Genomic DNA, 12705 nt, shown 5'->3' on the forward strand with positions numbered 1-12705 from the left:
GATCTCACTAAACGAGGAATAGACACGGTTTCTATGCAATATTCTACACTAGTATTTATATCAGTTAAATTGGTGCAGCAGAGACTATGATTTGGACTTTTGGTTACTAGTCAAAAGGTATTTAACATTTTGGAGATGTTATCCGACAGAAGATCTGCTCCGAATCTGCTTGGGTGTAAGCCATCAGCACGGAAAAGCCTAGGACGCTCCCAAAACAGATTCCAATTATTTACAAAGAGCAGTTTCTGCTCATTGCACCATGACATTAACCATTCATTTAGCGCAAATAATCTGCTAAACTTTTCATGTCCTAGTCGGTACGTGGGAAGCGGTCCTGACACTATGATCGTTGTTTCAGGCGATGTGCTGCGTACCGTATCGATCAGATTCCTGAAGTCTTTCTTCAGAATCTCCGTCTGGCGCATCCTGATGTCGTTCACTCCCGCGTGCAGGACAACAGTTCCGACGCGCTCGTCACCGTTCAGAATCTCGGGAACGTGAGTAGCGATTTCAGAAACACGAGCACCAGGAAAGCAGTGACTGTGCACCTTACTTTTACCTAACGTTGCGTGTACGTGCCGAACGATGGAATCGCCGATGATCACAGCATCGCGTTCTGTTTCGCAAAGAGGGGAGAAGCGGTTTTGTGTGGATAACTCAAAAACCGGGAGGGTCGGAGAGAGTCTTTGTCTAGACCTGACTCGCGTCTTCCGCTGCGGAACCACCCAGGCTTCGTGGTGGCGTGTTGGAGCCGGAGTGAACGAGACCATGGCTGATCGCGACCTCGGCGCTTGGGACCGATGTTGAGAAACGCACGGAGTAGACGAAGTCGGAGTCAGCGGGTTAGTAACGTTAATCACTGATTTGTGTGCATCGGCGCGTGATGTTTCAAGAGCTAACCGCCGGTCTATCAGCTCGGCTTGTCTCAATAAAAGGTCGTGGATCTGTTTCTCAACAGCTTCCAGCTCAGACTGCAGTGCGTGCAGCTCAAATGTGTCCTCACCTGCACCAAAAGGTAGACTACTTACATCTGATATATTCGCCATTTTAACAGATGGACAGTAAGTTAGCAACGAAGCTACCAGTGATGCTATCAATATTAATACTAATGTATGACTGAAGTCTTAGATATAACCCGTCTTTTTAGTGGTACGGGTGTAGAGTAGACGCACGATAGGCGAAAAATGTTTGTAAGTGAGTGTTGAGAAGACGCATTCAGCCGTGATCCACGGACGTAACAACAACAAAACCAGATCAGATCAGACACACTGATATTCATCAGTTTAATAAGAAAGGATATTTCAGGACACACTGAAGGAGTTTGCTGGAAAAGCAGTGTTTCTGGGAAAACTTGGCATGAAGTGAAAGAGAAAATAAATAGTTTCCAGACAAACACCCAAAGGCAAAGGAGGAATGGGATAGTTTCGCAATAGTTGACCAATATGGAGATGTGAACGCCTTTTGTTCCTTGTAAACACATACTGAAACGAAACTCTTGGGAAAATAAATAAATAAACGGAGCATATAAATATGAGCAGTATTTCAGTCAGAGCGAATCCCTCTTCAGACGCTCTTCACTCACTCCAGGTAGGCAAGAATATTCATACTTCTTTATTTATAGCAAATTATGATTATATTCCTATTACACACAGATGGATATATAGTTTAGTTGTTTGTTTATTTCACTAGTGTAGTTTTTAGAAATTATGCGACTTCAATAAAACTGACTAAATCTCACTATTGTTTTCTGCATGAATTAATTTAGATAATTGATTAGTTCAAAATAAACATTTTAATTCAAAAAGATAAACTAATAGGATCGTTTCAAAAACAACCAGTGATTTGGAAAGAAAACTGATCGATGATTTTGAAAGCGTACAGACAGTGTGTGGTTTTAAATAAAGAAGTGCTGTGTAACTTCAGTATCTCGGTGCTCTTTGGCTGTAGGGATGATTCCACTCTTAAGAAAAAACAATCCAAGGCACTCGAGGTATGTTAGAAAATATATATATATAAAAAAACATTATTCTTTCATGGCTTAGATTTTAAAAACAGGTGACAAGCAACGGCACATCTACATGCTGGCCAATGAGTCTTCATCAGGGTGTGAGATGATGTGTGATGAAGGCTCATTGGCTCATGTACAGTAGGTGTGCCGTTGCTTGTTACATCTTGTTGCTTCAGCAGGTGAAATAAAGATTGATAACTTTTGAATTGTAGATGTTTTTCTCATGGTGATTTTTCTCAGTGTGTTTGACAGATCTGAACACACACACAGACTGGTGACCTTATCAAGCAGTGTCTCTGATCACAGTGTTTGACATCATCCTTCAGTCCAGCGTGAGTCTTAACTCTCCATTTCATTTAGCAGTTTATGAGTCATGGTTTTTATCTTGGCATCATGGATTAATTACATTAAAATCTTTAATTTTCTAGCATTGATGATATTTCCTTTACTTTATTGTCATGTCATTGACCAACCTGATCGTATGAATTTTACGAGGTGGATAATTGGACGAATTCATACAACCTCACTCATACGAATTTTTAAGATTTTTGCTAAATCACACATATTTTATGAGTTGCCCAATGTGTTGTCCAATTGTATGAATTAGCCGCCTCGTACACACTCGTACGAATTGATTGAGATAGCGTTGTCATCGACACAAGTGTACAAAGAGTGAAAATATCTTATGCATTGATCCTTGCAGGAATACAGAACAAAGAATGTGACATTCAACTTCAATAAATACTCAAAATCATAACATACTTGTAGTATCTTCACTATAAATCAGACTATGACATACATTGAGTTAAAGTTATCACTTTATTTCTGTTTGCAGCGGTTACAGCAACAGACATGGGGTCATGGTGGTCTTCAGAAGTGTAAGTATTTATTATTCAAAGCTTTGACTTTATCTTTATTAACTTTATAATCAACTGATTATTATTAATGAGTAAATCATTTACAATAAGGTTTCATTTGTTAACATTAATTAATTACATTAGCTATTATTACAGCATTTTATTCATCTTAGTTAAAGCTGCAGTCCGTAATTTTTTGGGTTCAAAATTATCCAAAATAAATTTTTGAGCAAGTACATCACCAGCCAGTGTGCAAAACTCTCTGCTTGCCGTAGCTCGACTCAAAACGGTAAGCTTGTAATAATGTTTTTACTTCCACGGGAAATTCAAGCATGTCTGCGTCATTACGTCACATCTGTACACATAAAGAAGAGTCTCGGCTAGTAGGCTATGAGTGTGAGGATGTTGGAGGTGGAGATTTATAGCCTTTACTCACAGCACTTATCAAGTGGAAGTTTATATGGACAGTGTAACTTATACTGTATTCAGCAGCTCCTTAAACCACAACAGAACATGATTGTGTTCACATTTCATTTACACACACACAACTCTATATATGACTTAACTTATGAGATAATAATAATATGATACTTTAAGCCGACTGATTTTACATAGATCATGTTATTATTATCATAATTTTTATCAGTGCATTTTAAAAATATTTTATTCAACACCCCAAGCATGAACGATGCATAAAACACATGATTGTAGTTCAGTGAGTTGAACTAGCGCAGGTTCTGCCAGTAAAGGACACTGGTGTAACGTTAGCAATGATGTACATCTGAGACGGAGAGAAGTTATCAAGAGAAGGACATACAAACTAGAACACAGCCTCTATTAGCCAATGAATTAACTAATGTTAACAAAGGAGCCTTTATTGTGGAGTTTTATAGTGTTGTTAGTTTGCTATAGTGCAAAAGTACAGCAGGACAATTACAATGTGCATAATGCTTAATATAATATGTGCCATTTGGCTGTTAAACCATAAAACAGACGAAACAAATATCCAGTGCTGTCTACTTATGAAAAATGTTTTGATATTTCAGGGATTTGCAGGAACTGAAGTCTAAAACTGACATTGCTAAATTAGAGAAGCTGAATTTGACTAACAGCCAACGTCAAACTAAGAAGATCACAGATGATTTCATGAACCCAATCGACTCAAAGATTAACGAAATAAAAAATTCTCAGAAGGATTCTAACAAAAATAAGAAAATTGACAAAACTATCAAACTGCATGGGAACCTAACACAAGCTAAGGATGATCTATTAGTAAATATTGCTAGCCCATGTGCAAAAGCAGATGAAACTTTGAAATGTATTGATCAGATGAGAATCACAGCTGCTCAATTTAAGAACAGTCTGAACTAAATTTAAAGTGCCAACTAATAAAATCCTGCAGAAAGTGTTCAGTCTTTGAAATCATTGAATTTAGGTTTTTGAAAGATTTCATTTTATTTTTTGATGAGCAACTGCTTGATTGTCATTTTTCTGGTTCTGTATGACCTTGGAGAAACTCTATTTGTCTTTGTAAATGAACCACTTACTCTGGAGTTTAGATTCTGTTTATTTCTTGGAAAATTATTCAGGCATTCATTTTAATTGCCCTTTTTGTTGTATATGTTACAGTTTTGTAATGTAATGTAAAATAAAAACTATGATCATGCTTTCCCAGCTGATGTAGATGTCAAGACCAAAATATCCATTAACAAATAAATGTACATCTGATCTCACCAATGTAAGGCCGGTTCGCCAATACACGGGGAAGGTATCACGTGTTCTGTCCTCACTCATGCAAAGTATTGGTTGGTTAAATGCAATATATTAATCATATATTCACTCGTTAATTCATCTGACTCCATAAACAACTAAACAATGTTAATGATATGTTGGAATTGGAATGAAAATTATACAAATTAAAGCTGAAAACTGTATAAAACAGTATATTGTCAAACACATGTCATCCAAGATAAAGGATGACATTATGGGCTAACAGAAAATAACTTTTCCTATATGACAAAATTGTTATCCGGTATGACAAAACTCAGTTTAAATCTTAATCAGGCAGTATTTTTGGATACCTATAGAAATCTGCAACCTTTACCTTCAACTTCCAAATATTTAAATTCATGCTAAATAAATATTTACATAAAATCCACATTATGTTATTTTAGCGTTATCCCATATGACATAGAATTTTACTACATAGTGTGCTAGTGAGGAAAAAGGGTAAGTTAAACACATTTTATGAAAGACATATTTACCTTTCACCATTGTTTGGGGGTCCTTCAGGGTCTTCCTGATTGTGTAACATGCTGTCTCACATTGTGTCAAAATAAAATTCACAATAAAATTGCTCCAGTTTACTTGTTATCCCGGATGACATTGGCTGACAGCCAGTTTTGGGACAGAATGCTCCAAAGCATAACAATCAACTGGATGTCATATTCTTTGTAATATTTAAATATATTGTTGTCTAGACTCATACAATAATGCCTGTGGCAGAGAGGTTAGGGTTTATTAGATTTTTTACAGATTGTTTGGCTTTTTTGTTGGTCACTCTAAGGTCCGGACAGTTACCCGGTATGACATTATGTGACTAATATGTCTAATAATTCTTACACTTTGTATACCCTCAATATATGTTCATATCATTTGATAAACAGAGATCAATAGATTCAATAAATGTGCTTTTAATTAAACATTTCCTTATTTTGACTTCATAAAGGGGTTTGGACATCAAAATTGCACGTCACGTCATTGGGCCACACATACAAAATCGTCACAACAATCACATTAGACACAAATATGATGATTGACCAAATCAGTTGGTGCACGGATAACCCGTCCTACCTCGTCGGCATTGAGGACCCCAAAGTACTCAACGGGTGACGGTTAGACGGACACACTACACGCCGCTAGATAATTACACCACATGGCCACTACGGCCCAAATCACACTGGTCAAACCAACTTCCATATAGAAATAACAAAATAACCCAAACCATTTTTATTTATTTTTTTTAACACAGAGACTAATAAAGTTATGAAAACCTGCAAAGTATCCGTTCACAAAATACAAAGAAAATAACCTAGTCACGAAAAACACAGGGCGACCTGAGTTAACCATCACGTGGTACGCAAGAGACTGCAAAACAAAACATAACAATCAGACAAGGATTTACTCCAATCAAGAGATGCAAAACATTCACTAAATCATACATACCACACGAGAATCACACACATCACGATGTCAAGATGCACTCGCGAATGTTCCGCTAAAAACACACAATAACCCCCATTAAACTCGACTAACACCATAGAAACGTAACCTCTGTTCTCTCTAGAGAGGGAACGAGTACTGCGTAAGACTTACGCTTGGGAGAAAGTCTCTTTCCGCGAGATACTGAAGCCAAAAATTATCCTTAATTTTTTATATAATGCAAAACGCGTTGCAGCAGCATGCAGGCATAGGTGAGGCAGCTTGCGCGCCTATTGGCTGCCCTGCGGCAACTGCAGCAGCCTATCGAGAAGGCCCTCTTGACGCCTTGACCAATGGGGGTGCTTCGCGCCCATTTGCATCGCGTCCCGACAGACTTGTCAATGTGCTCTGATACCGAAGTGGTTTTGTGTGTTTTCAACATATTAAGTTATTGTCCCCATAACATATTAGTCCACGCAGATAATTGTTAAACGTTTTGCCAATGTTGTTAGCTGGAAACTAGCTGGCTAGCTCGCTTCTGGTCACTAAACAGATGCATTACCGGCGTTTGTACATTGTTGTCCTGATATCTGAACCACTTCGGTATCAGAGCACATCGACATGTCTGTCATAATAAAAGAGAAACACTTACCTCTTGCAGCCATAGACAACAAAAGCACACATTCAGATAGCGCGAAGACAACCGGGTGGATGCGGGTCCGTCACTGATTATGGCCCCCCTGGAAACATTTCCGTTGTGTCTTTGCAGTTCGTTTCCCTATTTGCTCGTGCTGTGAATATTTGCAGTGTACGTGATGTGAAATCGACGAAGTTGTTTTCTGAATATGTAGTTGTTGTGGCGTTTGTATGTGTTGTGACCCTTCTCGGCCACCATACATACCTCTAGTATATTCACAGTAGCTGTGTCCCAAAGTGAAGGCTGCGTCCTTCGAAGGCCGTATTTGAAGGCCGGATGGCCGTATTTGAAGGCCGATTGCGTCACCGCGGCGCGACGAAGGACGTCCCAATTCAAAGGCTGCATCCTTGGAAGGTCGCATTTGAAGGCCGATTGCGTCACCGCGGCTCGATGAAGGCTGTCCCAATTCAATTCTCCATCCTTCGAAGGCCGTATTCGAAGGCCGGTTGCGTCATCGCGCCGCGACGAAGGCTTCCCTGATTCAAAAGCGACGCCAAATGCACCCTTCGTTTCCCCGTGAAAAGAAGGATACATAAATGGACACTTAGCGGCCTATTTTACCCCATAATTCATTGCGCGCCGTTGACGACAGCATTTATTTATTTATTTTAAAGGCGGCCGAGACTAGAGATCGGTGGTGGACAGCAAATTCACATTTAAATGTAAGTATTATGTTTTCATTTACTCAAATAGCTAGCGAAACCAGAGTTAAAGTTTCTTATAAACTTCTTCTTAACTCCTTCGTCACCATTGCATGGCTTCATTTATCAGGTAGTTTTAGGCAAAACTTGTGGTAATAACGTTATTAGTTTAACGACCTATTTGTAATATTTGCACTTGTGTATTATATCACTCATCCAATAAAGCCCAAAACAATAAGAAAAGCAGTAGATAAGGCAATAGGGTTTCACTTTTATGTGTTTTTGTAGTGCTGTCATGCAAGGTATGTGGTTTTAACCAAATTTTAGTATACAGAAATATGATTTCTTAAGTATTTTGTATGCATGTCTTGATGTGTCATATTTTGCAGTGTTAACAATGCACTTAAGATTGCTCCTCTGTGTTAAGTACCCTTTTCTGCTTTTTTAGAACAATTCAGGAAAAAATGGGTCTATATATATATATATATATATATATATATATATATATATATTAAAGAAAAGTAATACACACATCTTTGCTGAAATGTAATGTCCTGTTGTTGTTAACAAGCCATGGTTAATTTGCTCTGCCTTTAGGATTGCAAGTGTCCTGGGACAGGAGAGGGTGTGAGTGGGAAACCCACTGCTGCAACTTGGCCCTGGTTTGTCTTCATGGATGAGATGTTGGGACAGAGGCATTGCACCAACCCCCCTGTACTTATCACCTCAATCCCTGAGGACACACCACGACCGAGTTCAGTTGTCGATTTTGCTACACACTCAAAAGGTCACACACTGGATCTTGTCTGCACTGCTGGTCTACACAATGTTTCCGTGCTTGGTTCTCAAATTGGACTGTCTGATCATCTCCTCATTGAACTAAACTGTGAAATGCCTCTTCCCCGCCTCAGGGTGAAATCCACTATAACCTATCGTAACGTCAATTCTGTTAATCCTCTACTGTTTTCTGAATCTGTACAATCTCATCTCTCAGATATTACTGAACACACTAGCTCTCACGATATTCTTACCAAGTATAATACCTGTATTTCCACTGCCCTTGATTTACATGCACCTCTTAAAAGTAGTGTCGTACCTTCTGCACACACGTCTCCCTGGTTTACCCCTGCACTTCGTAATCTAAAAACAGCTGGTCGTCGTCTTGAACGCCATTACAAGAAAACTGGTTTGACTGTTCACCTTACTGCTTACACTGACCATATCCAGTTGTACAAATCTGCTATAAACACTGCTCGCTCTACTTACTACTCTACTATTATTAATAATGCATCTTCTCGACCCAAAGCACTTTTTTCTGTAGTCAATAAACTCACCAACTCTCCAGCACCTGTCATCGGTAACTCAGCAGACCTCTGTGAGTCTTTCCTGCATTTTTTCAAAAATAAAATTGATAACATTCATAATCATTTCACATCCATGATCTCTCCTGTCTCTCCGCACGACGTTCCCACTGCTTTTACATCTGGTACTCTCACTGACTTTGCTGCTCTCACTGATTTTGCCCCACCAACTCCTGCTTATATCTCTGAGCTAATCATCAAAGCAAACGCATCTTCCTGTCATCTTGATCCTGCTCCTACTACTTTACTTAAAAAATGTGCACCTGTTATTTCACTGCCGATTTCACTTCTCTTCTCCCAACTACTAAGTTCTGGTGTTGTTCCTCTTGAACTAAAAACTGCTGCTGTCACTCCTGTCCTTAAGAAACCTGGCCTCGACCCCTCTGACATGGCCAGCTACAGACCAATTTCAAATCTACCATTTCTTTCAAAATTGCTTGAGAAAGTGGTCACTGCTCAGCTTCAAACACATCTGTCATCTAACAACCACTATGAATGTTTTCAATCAGGTTTCCGCACCCTCCACAGCACTGAGACAGCACTCCTTAGGGTTGTCAATGATCTCCTTATGGCCACTGACTCAGGCTCCACCAGTATTCTAATTCTCCTAGATATTTCCTCTGCATTCGACACAATCTCTCACAATATTCTCATCTCACGGCTCTCTGCTCTTGGTATTTCTGGAACTGCCCTATCCTGGTTCACCTCCTACCTGTCTGATCGCCAGCATTACACCGCTATCCGCCAGGCTAAGTCCACTACTGCCTCTGTCCCGCACGGTGTTCCCCAGGGTTCTGTTCTCGGGCCTCTTCTCTTCATCATCTACATGCTCCCACTAGGTAACATCATCCGTCTTCATGGCTTTAACTTCCATTGCTACGCAGACGAGACTCAACTATACATCCATTCTCAACGCAATGCTCCTTTCCCCTCAAATTCCATATCAGCTTGTATTGATCATATAAATGCTTGGATGACCAGTAATTTTCTCAAACTCAACACTGATAAAACAGATCTACTTCTTATTGGTTCACCTCAAATTACATCCCGTTTCTGTGTTGACAATGTTAACATTGCTGGAGTTTTTGTTCAACCTTCCACCACTGTCAAAAACCTTGGTATAATCTTTGATTCCTCTTTTTCCTTCCTTTCACACATCTCCTCACTCATGAAATCTGCCTTCTTTCACCTACGCAATATTGCTCGCTTACGTCCATTTCTGAATATCAAAGATGCTGAAACTCTGGTTCACGCTTTCATCACTTCACGGCTAGATTACTGCAACTCTCTCTTCTATGGCTTACCCAATTCATCTATAAATAAGATCCAATATATCCAGAACTCCGCAGCTAGGGTCCTCACCTACACAAAAAAATCTTTTCACATTACTCCGATTTTACACAGACTTCATTGGCTACCAGTACACTTCCGTATTCAATACAAGATACTCCTTATCACATTCAAAGCACTTCATGGTCTTGCACCCTCCTACATTTCTGATCTCATCCATACCTACTCCCCAGTTCGCACACTTAGATCCTCCGATACCGGTCTGTTGACGATCCGTAGACACAAACTATCATCTTTTGGTGGAAGGGCTTTTTGTGTTGCTGCCCCAACTCTCTGGAATTCTATCCCCCAACACATCCGCGACCTTTCATCATTGCATGATTTCAAAAACCAACTTAAAACATATCTTTTTGCTACTTGTTTCCCTGACCCCTGACTTTATGATCTGATTTCTATGTTTATGTACCACTATCTATTATGTTGTCCTTCTCTGTTTATTTGTATAGTTTCATGTCTTGTTTCTATGTCATGTATATTGTACTTTATTGTAAAGCGACCTTGAGGCTCCTGAAAGGCGCTATATAAAATAAACTTATTATTATTATTATTATTATTATTATTATTATAGTAGTGGGTGCCCACGGTGAGGAGGAGCTAGGGGCAGCAGCACCAGCACAAAGGCGGCGAGACAGGACGAGTTTTTGGACTTGATCAAAGAAGAAATGCAACTACAGAGGGAGGCAGAGGCGAGGAGTGCACAGGAAAGAAGGGAGAGGATGGACAGGCTGTTTTCTCTTCTTGAGAGAATGATTGAAAAATATATATATTTTCTAAATATTCTTTTTTTTTTTTTTATGATTTTTTGACAGCTTACAACAGCATAGCACAATGAAACTTCTCTCTGCTGTGCCTTTTTTTTTTCCAAACAACAACAACAAAAACCCCAACATAGAAGACAACATAATTAGACATTTAAGGTTAGCCAATTAAGCAGTTTAAATACCATTAAACAAAACCAACAAAAGACAAACAAAACAAAAGATAAATAACTAAAAATAAAATAATAATAAATAAAATAAAATAATGAGTTTAACAAATAGGATCAGATTTTCAGCAGTTAAGCTATCACATTTAAGACGTGGCTGATTTTTCATGACATGGTATAGTGCACATTTTGAAAGTTTCCATATATTTTAAGAATGCTTTATTAAATTTAGACAATGAACCAGTTAGAGTACATCTCATCTTTTCCATGTTTAAAAATCTCATAATGTCAGCGATCCATTGGTCATGTGTTGGGGGATGTTCCTGTTTCCACCTTAAGAGTATGAGACGCCGCGCAAGCAAAGAGGCAAAAGCTATAGCGTTTGAATAATGTTTAGTTAAAGAAATGTTAGAGGGTACTACCCCAAAAAGTGCAGTCAAAACAGAGGGAGTGAAATTAACTCTATACACCTCAGAAAAAGTGTTGAATATAGATGTCCAATATTTATTGAGATTAGGACATGTCCAGAAGGTATGTAAAAGTGAACCAATATCTGCTTTACAGCGATTACACATTGGATCACTATCTGGATAAAACTTAGCCAACTTCTCCTTAGAAATATGCAAACGATGAAGGACCTTAAATTGAAGGAGTCCATGTCTGGCGCAAATAGAGGATGAATGCACCCTCTTCAGCATAGAGTCCCAAAGATCATCTGATAAATTTATCGCCAAATCTTTTTCCCAGTGAGCTTTAATAATGGAGAGAGAAGGGGTGTGTATTTCTAACAGTAAACAATAAATTTCTTTAATCACTCCCTTCTTATGAGCATTTATATCAAGAATATTATCCAGAGGAGTTATCTCTGGCAAGTTAGGAAAGGTTGTGAATCTACTAGCTATAAAATGGCGTATCTGCAGATAACGGTAAAAGTGAGTACCAGGTATATTAAATTGGTCAGTCAACTGTGAGAATGAAGCAAAAATTCCATATAAAAAGGTCTTTTAAAGTCTGTAAACCTTTACTGCTCCAAGTCTCAAAGGCCGAATCATTCAAGGAGGGTGGAAACATGTGATTTGAGCACAGAGGTGCTTTCCTTGATATTCCAAATAGACCAAATTTCTTCCTATATTGTACCCAGATTCTAAGGGAGTCATAAAGCAGAGGATTGTGTTTATATGTGTGCAATTCTAATGGAAGTGCTGAGCTCAGCAGAGCAGGTAAAGATGTTTTCCCACAATTAGATGCTTCAATTTGCACCCAAGAGGGAGTTTCGGAATTTGAATCACTAAACCAGTAAAGCATGTTACGTATATTAGCTGCCCAATAGTAAAGTTGAAAACTTGGTAAGGCCAGACCACCTTGTGATCTAGGCCTTTGCATAAACTCTTTGCGTATGCGTGCAGATTTACCATTCCAAATAAATTTTAAAGTAAGTTTATCTAAAGTAACAAAAAACTTTTTTGGTAAATAGAGTGGAATACACTGGAATAAATATAAATACTTTGGTAATATGTTCATTTTTACAGAATTGACACGGCCAATCAGTGATAATGGCAAGTTATTCCATCTCTCTAAATCAGATTTTGTTCTTTCAGAAAGTGGGACAAAGTTTTTTTTCATAGAGTAATTTATATGAGCGGGTTACATTGACTCCCAGGTAAG

General features: G+C 38.7%; 1 protein-coding gene and 1 long non-coding RNA gene across 3 annotated transcripts; both read left to right on the top strand.

Moving 5' to 3' along the window:
- Positions 1–1488: 1488 nt before the first annotated feature.
- On the top strand, positions 1489–4534 carry LOC311287696. Of its 2 annotated transcripts, none has more exons than XR_014626780.1 (5): positions 1489–1587; positions 1948–1990; positions 2249–2340; positions 2844–2886; positions 3912–4534. It is a non-coding gene; the product is annotated as an uncharacterized lncRNA (long non-coding RNA). The 2 variants fall into 2 exon arrangements; XR_014626781.1 differs by having other exon boundaries at positions 1552–1587; positions 1924–1990.
- A 2496-nt stretch (positions 4535–7030) lies between these two features.
- On the top strand, positions 7031–10617 carry LOC311287695 (uncharacterized protein). Its single transcript, XM_084404709.1, has 2 exons — positions 7031–7425; positions 8002–10617. The coding sequence occupies exon 2, from the start codon at positions 8077–8079 to the stop codon at positions 10489–10491; it is 2415 nt and encodes an 804-aa protein (XP_084260835.1). The 5' UTR covers positions 7031–7425; positions 8002–8076; the 3' UTR covers positions 10492–10617.
- The last annotated feature ends 2088 nt before the right edge of the window (positions 10618–12705 follow it).

Source organism: Rutilus rutilus, assembly GCF_951802725.1.
Source record: "Rutilus rutilus genome assembly, chromosome: 3".
NCBI classification, from domain to species: Eukaryota; Metazoa; Chordata; class Actinopteri; order Cypriniformes; family Leuciscidae; genus Rutilus; species Rutilus rutilus.

Excerpts from the sequence above, each read along its gene's own strand:
- LOC311287695 (XM_084404709.1), top strand. The coding sequence starts at position 8,077 with ATGGATGAGATGTTGGGACAGAGGCATTGCACCAACCCCCCTGTACTT.